The 18,316-nt window shown below is 43.3% G+C and overlaps 1 protein-coding gene across 2 annotated transcripts in view; it reads right to left on the reverse strand.

The window, feature by feature from the left end:
* Nucleotides 1-10,197: 10,197 nt before the first annotated feature.
* Nucleotides 10,198-18,316, reverse strand: part of LOC122553002 (retinol dehydrogenase 13-like) — a 92,967-nt gene continuing 84,848 nt past the window's right edge. Inside the window, exon 8 of one of the 2 annotated variants that reach the window (XM_043696391.1) lies at nt 10,198-10,332. In XM_043696391.1, coding sequence (XP_043552326.1) covers nt 10,213-10,332 — 120 coding nt within the window. In that variant the 3' untranslated portion in view covers nt 10,198-10,212. Of the gene's footprint in view, nt 10,333-11,584; nt 12,053-18,316 lie in introns of those variants that run through there. The other variant, XM_043696394.1, reaches the window with a different exon arrangement.

Below are 18,316 nucleotides of genomic sequence, written 5' to 3' on the forward strand. Positions count from 1 at the left end.
TCCACAAGTCCAACTACCTCGGCTGACCCATTGTCTCCGCGTGCTCCTGTCGCACTGAACTAATTTCTTCCTGCCTCAACTCTATTCTCTTCCCCCTTGGTCTCGGCACTTCCAATCTACATCCAGGACATAAATTATGCTCTCCACTTCTTCAGAAACTTACAGTTCCCTGGCCCCCAGGAGCTTCATCTTTACTTTGGACATGCAGTCCCTATACATGACCTTATACTGCAATGTTGGCTTGCAGGCCCTCAGTTTTTACCTCTCCAACGGACCCATCCGGATCTCTCCACATCTCCACTTCGCTGAATTAGTCCTCACCCTCAATCACTTTGCTTTCAATTCTTTCCACTTTCCCCAAATCCAGGGGGTGGCATAGGCACTTGCATGGGCCTTAGCTACGCCTAAGTGAGGACTGCAGATGCTGGAGATTAGAGTCGAAAACACAGCAGGTCAGGCAGCATCCGAGGATCAGGAGAGTCGACGTTTTGGGCAAGAGCCCTTCATCAGGAATGCCCGCCTCTTTGGCAGTTATGTTGAACAATCCTTCATCAGAATGTACACTGGTACTGTTCCCCAATTCTTCTGCCGTTACTTCAGTGACTACATCGGTGTTCTATCCTGCACCAAGGCTGAACTGGAGCAGTTCATCGACTTCATGAACAACTTCCACCCCACTCTCAAATTCACTTGGTCTATCTTGGACATCTCCCTCCCCTTTCTTGACCTCTCTGATTCCATTTCCGGTGACAGTTTATGGTCCGACATTTACTATAAGCCCACTTCCATAGCAATCTGGACTACACCTCCTCCCACACCATATCCTGCAAAAACTATATCATTTTCCCAAATCCTCCGTCTCTGTTGCATCTGCTCCGACAAGAAGACGTTCCACTCCCCAGCATACCAGATGTCTTCCTATTTCCAAGGTGCTTTTCCACCCTCTGTCATCCAGACAACCCTCCACTGCACCTCTTCCATTCCCCACTTCACTGTTCTAAACCCTGCCCCCAACATAATAAAGATGGGCTCCCCCTTATCCTCACTTTCCACCCCACCAGCCTCGACATCCAACATATCCTCAAACACTTCCGCCAACTTCAATTAGACCCTATTACCCAGAACATCTTCCTCTTCCCACAAGGACCGTTCCCTTCACCACTCCTTGATTCACACCACACTCCCCACCAACCCCTCTAACACCCCGGTACCTTCCCCTGCAACCAAAAAAGATGCAACACCTGCCTATACACCACCTTCCTCACATCCATCCATGGCCCCAAAACAGTCCTTCCAGATGAGACAGAGGTTCACCTGCCTCTCCTCCAACCTAGGTAAAAACAATGACTGCAGATGCTGGAAACCAGATTCTGGATCAATGGTGCTGGAAGAGCACAGCAGTTCAGGCAGCATCGAGGAGCTTCAGCAAAATCGACATTTCGGGCAAAAGCCATTCATCCAGGGTTGTTAAGAAGGCATACAGTGTTTTAGCTTTTATTGGTAGAGGGATTGAGTTTCGGAGCCATGAGGTTATGCTGCAGCTGTTCAAAACTCTGGTGCGGCCGCACTTGGAGTATTGTGTACAGTTCTGGTCACCGCATTATAAGGAGGATGTGGGAGCTTTGGAAAGGGTGCAGAGGAGATTTACTAGGATGTTGCCTGGTATGGAGGGAAGGTCTTACGAGGAAAGGCTGAGGGCCTTGAGGCTGTTCTCGTTAGAGAGAAGAAGGTTAAGAGGTGACTTAATAGAGACATACAAGATAATCAGAGGGTTAGATAGACAATGAATTAATGATACAAGCTCTTCTCCTTGAATTAGTTTGTTTCACTGAATGAATGAGTTTAGCTTGACATATTGAATGAACGAGAGAGGATCTGCTCATTGAATTAACACGTGCAGTTTGAATCATTGAATGTGTGCAGTTTGATTCAGTGTATGAATATGCAAAGTTTGTGTCATTGAATCAATGAATGCAGTTTTAGTGACTGAATGAATATGTCAAGATTGTTGCATTAAATCAATGAATAACGTTCGATTAATTGAACTTCCTATGGACGTTTGATTCAATGAATGAATGAATGAATGTAGATTGCTCCATTGAATGTACTTTTCGAGTTTGGTTTATTGAATGTACTTTTGTCGTTTGATTAAATGAATCAATGGATGTAGATTGCTTCGTTGAATGAATGATGGCGGTTTGATTCACTGAATGAATATGTTAAATTTGTTGCATTAAATCAATAAATAACTTTGGATTAATTGAACATACTAATGACGTTTGATTCAATGAATGAATGAATGAATGTAGATTGCTCCATTGAATGTACTTTTCGCGTTTGGTTTATTGAATTTTCTTTTGTCGTTTGATTCAATGAATCAATGGCTGTAGATTGCTTCGTTGAATGAATGATGGCGGTTTGATTCACTGAATGAATATGTTAAATTTGTTGCATTAAATCAATGAAAAACTTTGGATTAATTGAACATACTAATGACGTTTGATTCAATGAATGAATGAATGCATTCTTTGAATGAATGCATTAAACTCGAGACAATGAATTAATGATACAAGCTCTTCTCCTTGAATTAACACGTTCAGTTTGTTTCACTGAATGCATGAGTTTAGCTTGACATATTGAATGAACGAGAGAGGATCTGCTCATTGAATTAACACGTGCAGTTTGAATCATTGAATGTGTGCAGTTTGATTCAGTGTATGAATATGCTAAGTTTGTGTCATTGAATCAATGAATGCAGTTTGAGTCACTGAATGAATATGTCAAGATTGTTGCATTAAATCAATGAATAACGTTCGATTAATTGAACTTCCTATGGACGTTTGATTCAATGAATGAATGAATGAATGTAGATTGCTCCATTGAATGTACTTTTCGAGTTTGGTTTATTATATGTATTTTTGTCGTTTGATTCAATGAATCAATGGATGTAGATTGCTTCGTTGAATGAATGATGGCGGTTTGATTCACTGAATGAATATGTTAAGTTCGTTGCATGGAATCAAACAATAACGTTAGATGAATTGAACTTAAAATTGACATTTGATTAAATGAGTGAATGAGTGCAGATTCTTTCATTGAATGAAAGCATTAAGCTCGAGGCAATGAATTAATGATACAAGCACTACTCATTGAATTAACACGGGCAGCTTGAATCATTGAATATGTGCAGTTTGATTCACTGTATGAATATGCTAAGATTGTTTCATTGAATCAATGAATAGTGTTTGGTTCAATGAATGTATTTTCGTCATTTGATTCAATGAATGAATGAATGTAGATTGCTTCATTGAATGAATGATGGCAGTTTGATTCACTGAATGAATATATGAAATTCGTTGATTGGAATCAATTAAATATGTTAAGATTGTTTCGTTGAATCAATGAATAACGTTTGCTTCATTGAATGTACTATTGGCGTTTGATTCAATGAATGAATGCATGCAGATTGTTTCGTTGAATGAATGCATTAAACTCGAGACAATGGGTCCACGGAGCGGGATGAATGTGAGTCCTTTGCTGAGGACTGAACGTTCGTCCTCATGAGTGGGAGGTCCGGGGGAATGGTGAAAACTCGGCAGGGCTGGGAGCTGGGATCTGGTGTGGCTAAGGAGCTGGGAGTAGGGTCAGAGCCAGTACCTGGAGTGGGTGTGATGGTGGGGGCAATGGGGGTGGAGGCATGAGTGCTCCCATCGGAGTTCTTGGCGGTGGGGATAGTGACATTGGGGTCTGTTGGGGGGCGTGTCAGCAGAATGCAGATGAGTGGCGCTGGTGGGGCCGGATGTGGTGGCAGACACGGCAGTAGGGGTGGCGGAAGTCACTGAGCATGTGGCATCGGCGATGATGTGAGGGCCGGAAGTGGCTGTGGGAGTGGCCATGATGGGGGCGGAAGTGACATCATCAATCAGCGTGGGGGTGGCAGCTGCATCAGCCACGTGGCTAATAGCGTTTCCGAGGCCAGGGGAATCTTCTGGAATGTTTGAGGAGCGCTGGTTATGGAGGTGGGTGGATAAAAGTTTGTTGTACTTACAGTTTTTGATGTTTGAGCCTGAAGGCAGAAGATGGTTCGGTATTGTCATCTCAGTCTTATACTGAGGATTAGCAAATCTTTTTATGCCAGTCTGAATGAAATGAAAGCCACAGACAGCATGATCTCCCAATCTTTCCTGTCCTCTATCATGGAGGTCTTAAAGGACAGCATGTGGGAGAGGCTGGACCAGCTGTTACATCTGGATGAGCTGATCAAGGCCCTTGCATCCATCAGACAGAATCAAATTCCCAGAAGCAATGGCTTACCAAACAAGTTATACTCAGCTCTGTGAGCCTTGATTGGCCAGAACCTGCTGGAGATGAATGACAGTATGCTTCTGTTAGGTAGCATGTGCAAATCCATGATGAAAGGCATCACTCTCATCTACAAGTGGAAGGGGAGAGGGAAGAAATCAGAAATTGGTGACCAATTTCATTGCTGGACACAGGCTACAAAATCCTGTCAAAGGTCATTGCAAGCCAGATCTGCTCTGGGATTTGTGATTCACCATGACCAAACTTGCGCTGTACTGGGGAAAAAGATCTCTGAGAGTCTGCAATCCTCAGGGGAATGATTGCCGAGGTACAGGACAGGAGGATGGACGTCTGTCTTATCAGCCCCTGGACCAGGAGAAGGCCTTTAACAGGATATTGCACACCTACATATGGGACATGCTCTCCAAAATGGGCTTTGGGGAGGGAATTTGCAACTGGACCGACTACTTTATTTCTCATTTCCTCCCCTCCCCACACTTTATTCCAGTCCCAAGCCTCCAACTCGGCACTACCCCCTTGACCTGTCCATTGTCTTTCCCATCCATCCGCTCCACCCTCCTCTCCGACCTATCACCCTCTCCCCCAGCTTCATCTACTTATTACATTCCCAGCTACCTCCTGCAGTCCCACCCCCCCTCCCATTTATCACTCAGCGCCCCCTTTCTGGCCCACAAGCCTCATTCCTGATAAAGGGCTTATGCCCGAAACGTTGATTCTCCTGGTCTTCGGATGCTGCCTGACTTGCTGTACTTTTCCAACATCACACTCTTGACTCTGATCTCCAGCATCTGCAGTCCTCACTTTCTCCTGACTATTTTATATCAATCATTCGTGCAGTCTCAATCAATGGGTGGGCATCAAAAAGCTTCCTGATCAGATCCGGGGTCAGGCAGGGCTGCCCACTCTCTCCTGCCTTGTTTGTGTGTTGTACAGAGTCATTTACTGAATCTATCAGGAACGATGTGAGCCCGAGAGGAGTGACTATTCCAGGCAGCAGAGGTTAGTAGCTCAAAGCCTTCCTCCACATGGACAATTTGCTGTTTTCTACTTGGATCCGCAGTCAGTGTGCAGACATCTGTGTCCAGTTTGAACTAGCCTTGAGAGCCAAGATAAATTGAGGCAAGAGTGAGGCCATGTTTTTTGGGAACTGGGCCAATCGATCCTTTACCCCTTTCACCTTCAGAACAGATAACCTGAAGGTGCTGGGAATGTGGTTCGGAGAGGCCGGGGCATGTGCAAAATCTTGAGAGGAATGCATCGCCAAGGTGAGGCAGAAACTGGTCTTGCGGGAACATTGTTCCCTCTCCATTGTGGGTAAAAATCTGGTCAGCAGGTGTGAAGCACTGTCTGTTGTTTGTGGTACAGGTCTGGTCCATTCTCTGAAACTGTGCTGTTGTAGTCACACGAACTATCTTCCACTTCTTCTGGAGATCAAAGATGTCCGCAGGGACTATGTCCAAAATTCTGGACAAGAAGGCGAAGAACGTACCCAACATTACCCTCATCCTGATGACCACTCTCGTACACAACTGCATCAAGCTGTGAGTAAACCCTTGGTATGCAAACACCAAGTGTCGCTACATACTGAGGTTCTATGTGTCCCCAGTGTTGTAGGGGACTGGCTTGTTTGCTTGAATGCTCCCCATAGTTGGACTGTTTCATATCCCTGTCCTTTGTGGAGAAATTTGCAAAGAAAAACACTTTTGACCACAAGTCCATCAGGAAGTGGTCAGCACGTAGTGTCCTTTAGATCCTGAGGAAAAAGGAGAGAGTGGATTCTGTCGCTTGGAAGCCAACTGGCAGACTAAGTCATCACCAAAACTTTCCAACACGCACCAAAACATTGCTTGGCTTGTGGTGAAAAGGTGAGAAGGACACTACCTGTGAGATCCTTCATGTATGCTTGATGTGTGTGTGCCACCACATGCTGCCCTCAAAGCAGCTGTGGTGGAGTAGAGACTATCACACATCGCCTGCTTGAAGTCTGGAGAGAGATGCAATGTTTTTTGTCGAGGTTTGTCCTGAGCAGCTTTGTGACACAGGATTCTGTGCTCTATGGTCTGTTCTCTAGGACACACAGCAAGACAAACGTCAATATTTCCTGGAGGACCATCAACTTGGTGAAAGCCACTCTTTGATCTGTCCGAAACTTGTTGGTCTTCCAGAACAAGGAGTTGACCCCAACCGAGTGTTGCAGACTGACACATTCCAAGGTCCAGGACTACATGCTGAGGGATGCAGAAATGCTTGGGGCAGCTGCTGCCAAGGCGCCCTAGGTCTTCCTGTTGAAGTTAAATTGGGGGTCCATTCAGTTATCGGACCCTCCGATTGCCTCAAATGCATGTGAATATAGTGTGGTTTAAGCCAGAGACACTTTTGGTTTGTTTGGATAGAGTCAAACTCCCATGTTTGTTTATTTCCCCGATATGCTACTGTCCAGAAGCAAATTGCTTTTATGACCATGTGTGTGTATAGGTATTTTTTATGAATGAATTATATTTAAAACAAGAAAAGCATGTAAATATAATTTTGGACAAGCCTTTGGTTTGTTTGTTGGATAGAGCCAAACTCCAATGTTTGTGTCTTCATATGATAATTTACAGAACTGACTGTTTAAGTGGCTGAGTATGTACATCAAGATATTTTATGAATAGGTATATATTTGAGAATAAAACCTTGTATGAAAAAGTGAGTGAAAGAAGGAATGTTAACATTGGAAAAGTGATAGGGGAAGGTGCTTGGCTTCTATGTTCCCCATTTCCCGATTCCAGGTCCCTCAAGGTTCTCTCTGGGAAGCAGTTGGTAAACTCAGTCTAACCACATTGTAAGGGAAAACCACGTGACTCCCATCGAATCCCTGTACCATCACTATATTGCAGTGGTCTCAAGGAAACTGTGTTAATTGTCTCATTAATGAGTTGAATTGACATCCTGGTGCAGGTGGGAATGTTGCACTCTGCCTCATTTCTGAACTTTAGCCCTTTTGTTTTTTGGACGAGACTGCAGTGAGGCCATGAGCACCTGGAAGAAACCAAACTGAGCAGATAGAGTCAGAGAGTTATACAGCATGGAAACAGACAGTTCATTCCAACTCATCCTCAGTGACCTGACATCCTAAACTTATCTAAACCCATTTGCCAGTTTTTGGCCCATATCCCTCTAAACCCAGTCTATTATATGGCAATCGAGATGCGTTTCAAATGTTGTAACTGTACCTGCTCCCACCACCTCCTCTGGCAGCTTGTTTCATGTATGCACCAGCCTCTGTGATAAAAGGCCACTTTTAAATATACCCCCCCCCCCGCCCCAACTTAAACCTATGCCGTCTAGTTTTGGACTCCTAAGAAGAAGAGGAACACCTATACAAGGTATTCGCCAAAAACGGATACCCGCGCAACTTCATCAACAGATGCCTAAGAGAAAGACCACGGAACGAGGACATACCACAACCAAAAGGACTAGCCACACTGCCATACATCAGGAGCATCTCAGAACTGACAGCCAGACTACTGCGACCCCTAGGAGTCATAACGGCACACAAACTAACAGCCACGCTCAGACAACAACTCACCAGAACGAAGGACCCGATACCCAACATGAGCAAAACTAATGTAGTGTACAAAATACCATGCAAGGACTGCACAAAACACTATATAGGAAAAACAGGAAGACAGCTAACAATCCGCATCCATGAACATCAACTAGCCACAAAACGACACGACCAGCTATCCTTAGTAGCCACACACGCAGACAACAAGCAACATGAATTCGACTGGGACAACACTAATATCATAGGGCAAGCCAGACAGAGGACAGCCAGGGAATTCCTAGAGGCATGGCATTCATCCACAAACTCCATCAACAAACACATCGACCTGGACCCAATATACCAACCACTACAGCAGACAGCTGAAACTGACAACCGGAAGCGGCAGGGACAGACCACTATAAACACCGGAGGAAACATCAAAGAAGCGCTTCGCAGGAGGCTCCCAAGCACTGATGATGTCGCCTCGCCAGGGGACGAAACGTTTGCAACAAAATCTTTCAGCTCGGCGAACAGAACCACAACAACGAGCACCCGAGCTACAAATCTTTGCACAAACTTTGAGTTTTGGACTCCCTTACCCTGGGAAAATAACCTTGGCTATTCACCCTATCCATGCTCATGATTTTATAAACCTCGATAAGGTCATCCCTCAGCCTCCAACACCCCAGGAAAAAAAAAATGCCCCAGTCTATTCAGCCTCTCCCTTTGGCTCAAACCTTCCAATCCTGGCAACATCCTTGCAAATCTTATCTGAACCCTCTCAAATTTAACACTTCCTACCGCACAGAGACCATTATTGCTAAGCAATTGCCACTTGTCAGCTCTGCTGACAACCCCTATTATCAGTTTACAGACGACTAAATAGACCCATAAGGTGGAAAATAAATGGGTTGGAATTGTCCTGCTTTTTGCGTTAAGCTAGGTGTATGACTAGGTCTGGAGGACATGAACTGAAAATCTTTATCTTAAACATAGGGTTCAAAATTACTGGCATCAGCATGTACATTAATAAAGCAGCTGCATAAGGAGTTTCCCCACTGGCTTATCTGGCTAATATAAAATCTACAGCACTACAGCAGATACAGAAAATGTTTGAGCTAGTGTCTCCAATGGATCAGTGATTTGGTCAGGAGGTAACAATGCCATTCCTTCAGCTTGGATATTGTGCTGCAGGGAGCTACTCTTACTGTCAGAAGTAAAGGAGGTGGTGGGTGGGCACCTCACACAGCACATATTTTGTACAAAACAGTCTAAGATAAACTAATGTGCACATCTCACTGGTAAAGAGTGACCAACTGGCCATCTTCCAATACCTCCCACTGCTGCTGTCAGTCACACTGGGTAATGATTTCAGCCACACAATTGAAGTGGTTGGATGACCTGGAGGGTCTTACAGCAAACTGGATGTCACATGTAGATTCCTGGTAGCAATGGTAAAAGATGCCAAGTTGCATGACACCTTCAGCATCCTTGCAGGTCAAGTGTAGCTTAGGTGCATCTATTTGTGGCTAGAAGGCTTTGTCTTCTTCAGTATAGACTTTCAGTATAGACTTCCAGTTTGTGTCCTGAGCATTCCTGGCCTAATCCACCAAAGTCGAATGGGTGTTCTTCTGTGACTACTGCCTTCTACTGGCCAATTATCATCTACAGGAGGTTCAGAGGGATGGCAGGGCAACACAGAGGCTGAATGCCAAACTGTTCACTCCAGAAAACATTGAGGAACTCAAAATTGCATACAATGGCAGGACAATAGTGAATTCCCTCAATAAGTCTCCAACATATGGTTTGGGAAGCAGTCAGGTGAACATTAAAAGGTTCTTCATCTCAAAGGTGTTCAGAAGACAAAAGGGTGATGGGTGAGATTGTTCTGACTTTGGAAAAGCATGCAGACCTGTGCCTGCTGCAGCTCATTGGGGGTCAATGACAAGGAGGATTTTTAAGATACGTGAAGACAGCAAGCCTTGTTCTTTGTCTTGAAAACTCTCAAAATAATCTTCAGATCCTGCACCCGTTCTGTGGAACAGGATGAAATATGCTCGTGTTTCTTCTTTCGAAGGTGTACAGGGAGAACTGTGATCAGCAGCCTGAAGGAAGAAAATGGCTCAGGAAAATTATTTCACTGGCATTTTGAGGATCAGAAAATTCTTTCATGCAAGTCTGTATGATGTGAAGGCTCATGATATAATGTATGATATGGTAGTTTAGCGCCTCAGTAATATTGGTCCTCCATCATGGAAGTTTTAGATTATAGTATGTGGGGATCTCTGGAAATGCCAATATCTCTTGATCTAAGATAATGTAAGACCCTTGAGAACAGTTGAATTCCTGAAAGCAACAGTTTACTCGCCAAGTTGAATTGGAATCTGTACAACTTGTTTGGCCAGGACCTGCCAGAAGTATGCAAGAATAGGTTTCTGACTGGCAACATGTATAAATCCATGAGGATCCATCACTCCCATCTACAACAGGAAGAGGGAGAGGAAGGCAATTAGGAATTGGCAACTAATCGCACTCAAATGTAGACTACAAAATTCTATCCAGTGTCATTGCCAACTAGGTTAGACCTGTTCAGAGGTTGGTGATTAACTGGTTTTAGTTGGCGACATCAACTGTATCATCAGTTGGATGATCCAAGAGAGTTGACAGCAAACTGGATGTAGGAGCAGATTTCTAATAGATCTGGTAAAAAAATACTAAGCTTCACAATGTCTTCACTAATCCTGCACAGAAAGTACAGCACAGACACTATTGCACAAGGCCAGACTCTAAAAGGTAATGTTGTTAAAAACAAATTAGTTTTAATGTTTCTCCCTCTCCCCCCAATCTTGTATGTAAGTTCCACCGTTGAATTTACTCTACATAAACATGTTTATTTGTATTTTTTGTTTCCTCTTTTCCTGGTTGTTTGGTTGCTGACTGCAAATACCTGGCCAACAGGTCATTTAGTTCAAATGTCATTCAGTTTTAATTATAACAACTAAGTCCCATCCTGAGAAAATCAAAAAAAAAAATTTCATACAATTAAATTAATGGCAGGAGCAAAATGTTATGGGCGATTGATTATCAAACTTTTGCTTGATATTAAATTGAAAGGTTCTTACCAGTGAAGATCCACAGTACATTGATATACACTACAAAAAGCAAGGGCCAATACTATGATTTATACTCAAATATAGGAGTTTGTCAATGATTTTTAATGAATGGCCACGTAATAGATAGAGAGAAAAGAAATACACTCAGTGGACTGGTAAGGTGTACAGAAAAATAGCAAATGGAATTCAACAGAAAAGTAGGAGGTAATGTATTTGGGGAGGGCATAAGTAATAAATGGTAAGTTACTGATAAGTGTGAAGATACTGGAAGATCTTGGAATGCATGTGGATACATTCCTGGAGGCAGCATTCCAGGAACAATGTGATCCTACTAGGAAGGCTAGAGGATATTTCAGGTTGTTTTGGGGACGAGAGAACTGTAGCTTTGAAGTAAGATTGGACAGGTTGGAGTTGTTTTCTCTTGCATTGATGTTTCAAAGCCATCAGGAAAAATACACATTCTTCAACTGCAAATAAACACATTTTCAAATCAGAGTTGTGTGTGTGGTGCTGGAAAAGCACAGCAGGTCAGGCACATTCCTGATGAAGGGCTTATACCCGAAACATTAATTCTCCTGCTCCTTGGATGCTGCCTGACCTGCTGTGCTTTTAACCGCGCCACGCTCTCGACTCTGATCTCCAGTTTCTGCAGTCCTCACTTTCTCCACATTTTCAATACAGACCAGTTCAATATCAGTTTCTATTGTGCGCCTCCTTACTGTGCGTATGCAGTTTCTTCTGATGCAGGAAATATGATTTGCAATTAATACACATGTTCATATCAATTGGCTCTATGCACGCACAAGCAGGCTGCATAACGGAGCAGATTTTCTCTTCTCTTACACACACACGTGGTGTCGAGTCTCGAGCACATGATAGATCAGAAGCCTAAGCATGCATGGCTCTGGAAGCCTGCACATACACAGTTGATAGGGCAGCTGGTATTAGCAGATACTGCCTTCATTTGACACTGGCGCTCTGGAGGAGACTGAAAGCATGGACGGGGCAGAGATGTTTGGGTAAAGTGGCATTGCTTCCTGAAAATGTTGCTGCTTGTTTCTCACCTTGCTGCACAGTGGTTGGGAAACTAGACCAGAGCAGAGAGCAGTTAAAAGTCAACTGTACATATATTTTTGAAAATATACGTTATTCATAAAATTTGTAAATAAAAACAATTCAACTTGAACATTACAGGATTTTCAAGAAAATTTAATATGTTCCAAGAAAAATATGCCTCACTCGATAACATTTTAACTATCTTAAGGTTTACAAAATATATTTCATGTCAGCTATACAACTTGGAGGCAAAATATTTCAAATTTGAATTAATAAGTGTAGCAGATATAATGTTCTCCACACAACACATGTAGAGGTGGCTAAATAAAATTTACAACATACATTCTTGGGAGAGTAACAGTCTGGGTGATCTACAGTTTCTGACCCCTAGGTATACTGTGGCCAAATGGTCCTAGGAGCGCAATTTTTCCCCATTGTACCCCTGCAATGGCTACCCCAAGTTTTAGCATGTCTTGCAACAAATAAACCTGGAACCGGAAATATGCTGGTCTGTAAACCTCAGTCATGGTCAACTCTTTTCACTGGAGGACCTGCAAGCTTTTGGCAGACTTAGAAGCATCTTGACAGAGGTTCCTTCAGACACAGTTGGAGTTTAAGAGTCAAACACACTGTGGATCTGAAATAACAGATAGGCCAGACCAGATTTCCTTCCTTAAAGTTGATGAGTTTTATGATAATTGAGAATAGTTTTATACTCACAATTACCCAGATTAAATTAAAGTCCTACGATGGTATTTGAACCGGATGCTTAGGATTACTCACATATTGATATTAGCATTGCGCCGCCTGTTTCCTGCTTTGTCTTTAGTGTGTAGTGATTTCATTGGTTTTTGTTCAACTTGAGTAAATAATACTCTTGGCTTAGTTTGTTTTCAGGAACAAATACAAAAGTAACGACATAGTGATGGAAAAGCACAGCAGGTCAGGTAGCATCTGAAGAGCAGGAGAATTGGTGTTTCGGGCATGTGCTCTTCATCAGGAATACAAAAGTAAACCGTATAGCTTGGTATGTTAAAATAGTTTAGACCAAGTTAACAGAAGTAGGTATAGCTTTGTTACCTCACAGGAGTTCTTTTGTTGTTTACGGCTGTAAGATTTAGCTGACAACGCCCTGGCATGAGTAACTATGACTCTTTGTGATGGGGCGTCCCCAAAGCATCTTGCAGGTATAGTTACTGCTGCAAGAGTTTTCACATCTTTTGCAGTAATTGATCAATCCTCCTCCTGGTTCTCACTGGTAACAATAGATTTATCTAGGATTGGCTTATTGATCACATAAAAAGTATGACATGGTTGCAGATCTACATGGATCATGATACTATACATTAGAGGTGCCACCTTGCCAAAAAATAAATCTACAGTACGGAAGATTTTACAGATCGCCCCAAGTCCAGGTGGGGGTATCCCAGACAAACAACTGCCCCGCTAGTTCACTGTTGGTGGTGACTGGTGTAAAATATAGCAGTCACACTATACCCGAGATAAAAAAAACACAACACTAGGGGATAGTCCAACAGTCTTATTTGGAAGGACAGGTAGAAGATCCTTTATTCCAACATCCAAAAATGGAAAAGCTCCGAAATCCGGTCTTTTTTGTGAAGCTTTTTCTCATTAACAAGGTTGTTTGGTGAGCAAACAGTTAACCCAAGTCAACATCCACTCAATGTGTGTCACTCAGATGCGATGTGGGGGGTGGGGGGCGTGTGGCCAAGCACCGACAGGCCTGGGGTCTCTCTGTAAATATCCCCAAATCGACACCCACTTGACGCGTATCACTCAGATCTGATGTGGGGGGGCGTGGCTAAGCACTGATGGCCTGTTCTTACTTAGAAGTCTGTTCTTCCAGTAAGATTCTTAAAAATTTCATCATTAAATTTACTCTGAAAACTGAAAAGTTCCTGTGCATTTTGGACAAAGGACAGTCTACCTGTACAAGTTTTCAGAGCACTGCTCCTTTGTCAGGTAGCTAGTGGGGCAGGATCACAGGACATAGAATTTATAGCATAAAATCAAAGTGTCAAACAACTGATGTGATGTATTGAACAAACTTGGAAGGGGGTTGCAGGTTTTGATTCATAAATATGTAAATCCCAGAACCTCTTTCAAGTCACATGCCTGAGATAACTTAAGGTTTATTAAAAAAGTGATCTCAGCTCAGACAATGCATTGAAAGGTGAGGTTAGAATCTGTCTGTATCCCAATCTTGAGTCAGACTAGTTCTATTTCCAAAGTAGGAATTTATAAAGTGTCACATCTATTATAAAAATCATTGACTGCCTAAAAATTGTGTGCTTTTTAAGAGCTATAGGGAGAGGCTAAATAGGTAGGAAGGCACGGTAGCTCAGTGGTCAGCTCCTCCGCCTCACAGCGCCAGGGATCTGGGTTCGATTCTAGCCCAGGCAACTGCCTGTGTGGTGTTTGCGCATTCTCCCAGTGTGTGCATGGGTTTGCTACAGGTGCTCCGGTTTCCATCCACGAGTGTTCAGGGATGTGTAGATTAGATGCATTAGTCTAGGGGAAATGCAGAGTAATAGGGGAATGGATCTGGGTGGGTTGCTCTTCAGCGGGTCGCTCTTCAGCGGGTCAGTGTAGACTTGTATGGGGATTCTAAGCCAGAGAATTATAGACTGGTGAGCCTGCTATCAGTGGTGGGCAAGTTTAGATTACTTACTTACAGTGGGGAAACAGCCCTTTGGCCCAACGAAGTGCAACCCATCCAGACCCATTCTCCTAACCTGCACATTTTTGGACTGTGAGAGGGAACTGGAGCACCTGGAGGAAACCCACACAGGCATGGGGAGAATGTGTAAACTCCACACAGTCAGTCGCCTGAGGTGGGAATTGAACCCGGGTCTCTGGCGCTGTGAGGCAGCAGTGCTAGTCACCGTGCTGCCCAGAGGAAATTCGGAGGGACAGGATTGACATATATTTGGAAAGGCAAGTACTGTTCGGGAGAGTCAACATGGCTTTATATATGGGAAATCACGTCTTACTAACTTGTTTGAGGTTTTTCAATAAGTGACAAAGATGACCGAAGATGGTAGAGCAGTGGATGCTGTCTATGTAGGCCTCAGTCAGGCATTTGGCGAGGTAGACAGGTTAGCAAAGTTAGATTACATAGAACACTGGGAGAACTTGACACTTGGATATCGAACTGGCTCGAAGGTAAGAGAGAGGATGGTAGTGGAGGGCTGCTTTTCAGACTGGAGGCCTGTGACCAGCAGTGCACAGCAAGGTTTGGTGCTGGGTCCACTGCTTTTTGTCATTTATATAAATGATTTTCATATGAACATAGAAGGTGTGGTTAGTAAGTTTGCAGATGACACCAAAATTGGTCATGCAGTCGACAGCAAAGGAGGTTACCTCAGAGTACAGCAGGACCTTGGTCAGATGGGCTGAGGAGTGTTAGATGGAGTTTAATTTAGACAAATGTGAGGTGCTGCACTTTGGAAAGGCAAATCAGGGCAGGACTTTTACACTTAATAGTATAGGCCTGAGGAGTGTTGCCAAACAAGTAGACCTTGGAGTGCAGATTCATAGCTCCTTGAAAGTGAAGTACAGATAGACAGGGTCGTGAAGGCAGCGTTGCGTATGCTTGTCTTTATTGGTCAGTGCATTGAATATAGGAATCGGGAGGTCATGTTGTGGCTGTACAAGACATTGGTTAGCCCACTTTTGGAACGCTGCGTTCAATTCTGGTCTCCTTAGTGTAGGAAGGATGTTGCAAAATCTGAAAGGGTTCAGAAAAGATTTAGAAGGGTTTTGCCAGGGTTGGGGGGTGAAGGTTAAGCGATAGGGAAAGGCTGAATAGGCTAGGACTATGTACCCTGGAGTGGAGACTGAGGGGCGACCTTATAGAAGTTTATAAAATTATGAGGGGCATGGATAGGGTGAATAACCAAGCTCTTTTCCATAAGACGGGGCGTCCAAACCTAGATGGCATAGGTTTAAGGTGAGAGGGAAAAGATTTAAAAGGGACTCAAGGGGAACCTTTTCATTATACACAGCGTATCTGGAGTGAGCTGCCAAAGGTAGTGAAGGCTGTACAATTACAACATTTAAAAAGGCCTCAGGATGGGTATATGAAAGGAAAGGTTTAAAGGGATATAGGCCAAATGGGACTTGACTTATTTAGGATATCTGGTCGGTACAGACGACTTGTAGCAAAAGGGTCTGTTGCTATGCTGTACAGCTCTATGATACCGTCAGCTCTAAGTGTGGGAAATGTATTTGTTTTGAACAAAGTATATTTCTGCAAAAAGTACAGCATCAGGATTAAATGGGCTATACCAGATATGGAAACAGGAAAGGCTGGAGGAACTCAGAAGATCTCCCGGTATCAATGAAAAGGGAAAGATATTAAGGTGAAGCACGAGAGGATTTCTTCAGAATTAACAGAGTCCAAACTGACTCTTCAGGTTTTGAAGTAGTATTAACACTGGACTTAAAACGTGAACTTTGTTCTCTCTCCAACAATGTTTCCAGTTTTTTTCCTGCTTTATTTCAGATTTCCAGCAACCACTTTATTCCGCTTTTATATACGAAGCAACCTGCTGCGGCAGTTGTCTCAACAATTACAAGCAGCAATAAAGTCTTATGCCACCTGTTGGATTAAATTAGAACTGCAGGTCATTGCTAACTACACATTTAAAGTATTTCCCAGGAGCTGAAAAATTACACCATGTTCTTCTTGACATGCAACACATTATCAATGAGTGTGAGCACCTCACCAAGACCTTCCCCACACCTCCACTACTTGCCTTTAAACAACCGCCAAACCTCAAACAGATCGTTGTTCGTAACAAGCTGCCCGGATCTCAGGACAACTCCATACAACCCTGTCACGGTAGGGCTGCAAGACGTGTCAGAGTGTGGACATAGATACCACCATTATGCATGGGGACACCTCCCACCTTGTACATGGCAGGTACTCATGTGACTCAGCCAACTTGGCTATCTTATATGTTGCAGGCAAGGATGCCCGGAGGCATGGTACATTGGGGAAACTGAGCAAAGTCTACAACAACAGATGAATGGGCACCGCACAACAAATCAACAGACAGGAGGGCTCCCTCCCAGTTGGGGAACTCTTCAGTGGTCCAGGACATTCAGCCTCGGACCTTCGGGTGACCATCCTCCAAGGTAGACTTCGGGACTGGCAGCAGAGAAAAGTGGCCGAGCAGAGGCTGAGAACTAAATTTGGTACCCATAGGGAGGGCCTCAACCGGGACCTTAGGTTCATGTCACATTACAGGAGACCACCATTGCACCACACACACACACACACACAGACACACACACTCCCACACATGCACCCCCCTCACAGACTTAAGACACTCTGCACTCACTAAACACACACATACACTCACAATCCCCAACCCAGACAGACACACACACACAAAGACCCACATGCACACACATACTTTGTGGGGTGAATTTGTACTTGCAGGGTTACTTTGTACTTTGCTCAAAAACTGCATGCATTCATGTCGAACTCCGTTATCTCACTTTTTAGATTAGAATCAATCTAAACATCATGGCATAGACAGAGAACACAGGGGGCCAACACCTTCAACATATTGTCTAGCTATCACCATTGTTAACAGCTAACCCGTGAATGCAACTTATTTTAAAAAAAGATTTGTGATTTACACATGAAAAAAGTGAAACTATCACTATATTCTAACAGATGAAAGGCTTAACAATCAATTTTTCAATGTATAATTTCAGTTACATCACACTAAATTTTTGCTATAAATTCTGTTAGGATTGAGCCTCCACTACCACCTAGATGAAGGAGTGTCGCTCCGAAAGCTAGTGTGCTTCCAATTAAACCTGTTGGACTATAACCTGGTGTTGTGTTACATCACACTAAATTTTTGCTATAAATTCTTAGGATTGAGCCTCCACTACCACCTAATGAAGGAGTGTCGCTCTGAAAGCTAGTGTGCTTTCAATTAAACCTGTTGGACTATAACCTGGTGTTGTATGATTTTTAACTTTGTACACATTTAAACAATTTTACAGATGGCAATATGACATTGCTACCAAATTCCTTAAATGTTAATAATGGAATTTTAAGTTCTTTCCCATATATTTGTTCGATCATTAGAGGGACTCATTATGCAGGCTATTTGCATAAAAATGATGGAGACACAATATCTCCACAATGAGGCAGAAATCACCATGTGGATTTCTGTGAAGAATTACGCTTCGGTGGTTGCTTAAAGAATGTACAATAGGATCACACCAATTTAGGAACATTTGGAGAACA

Source organism: Chiloscyllium plagiosum, chromosome 9 (genome assembly GCF_004010195.1).
Source record: "Chiloscyllium plagiosum isolate BGI_BamShark_2017 chromosome 9, ASM401019v2, whole genome shotgun sequence".
NCBI lineage: Eukaryota > Metazoa > Chordata > Chondrichthyes > Orectolobiformes > Hemiscylliidae > Chiloscyllium > Chiloscyllium plagiosum.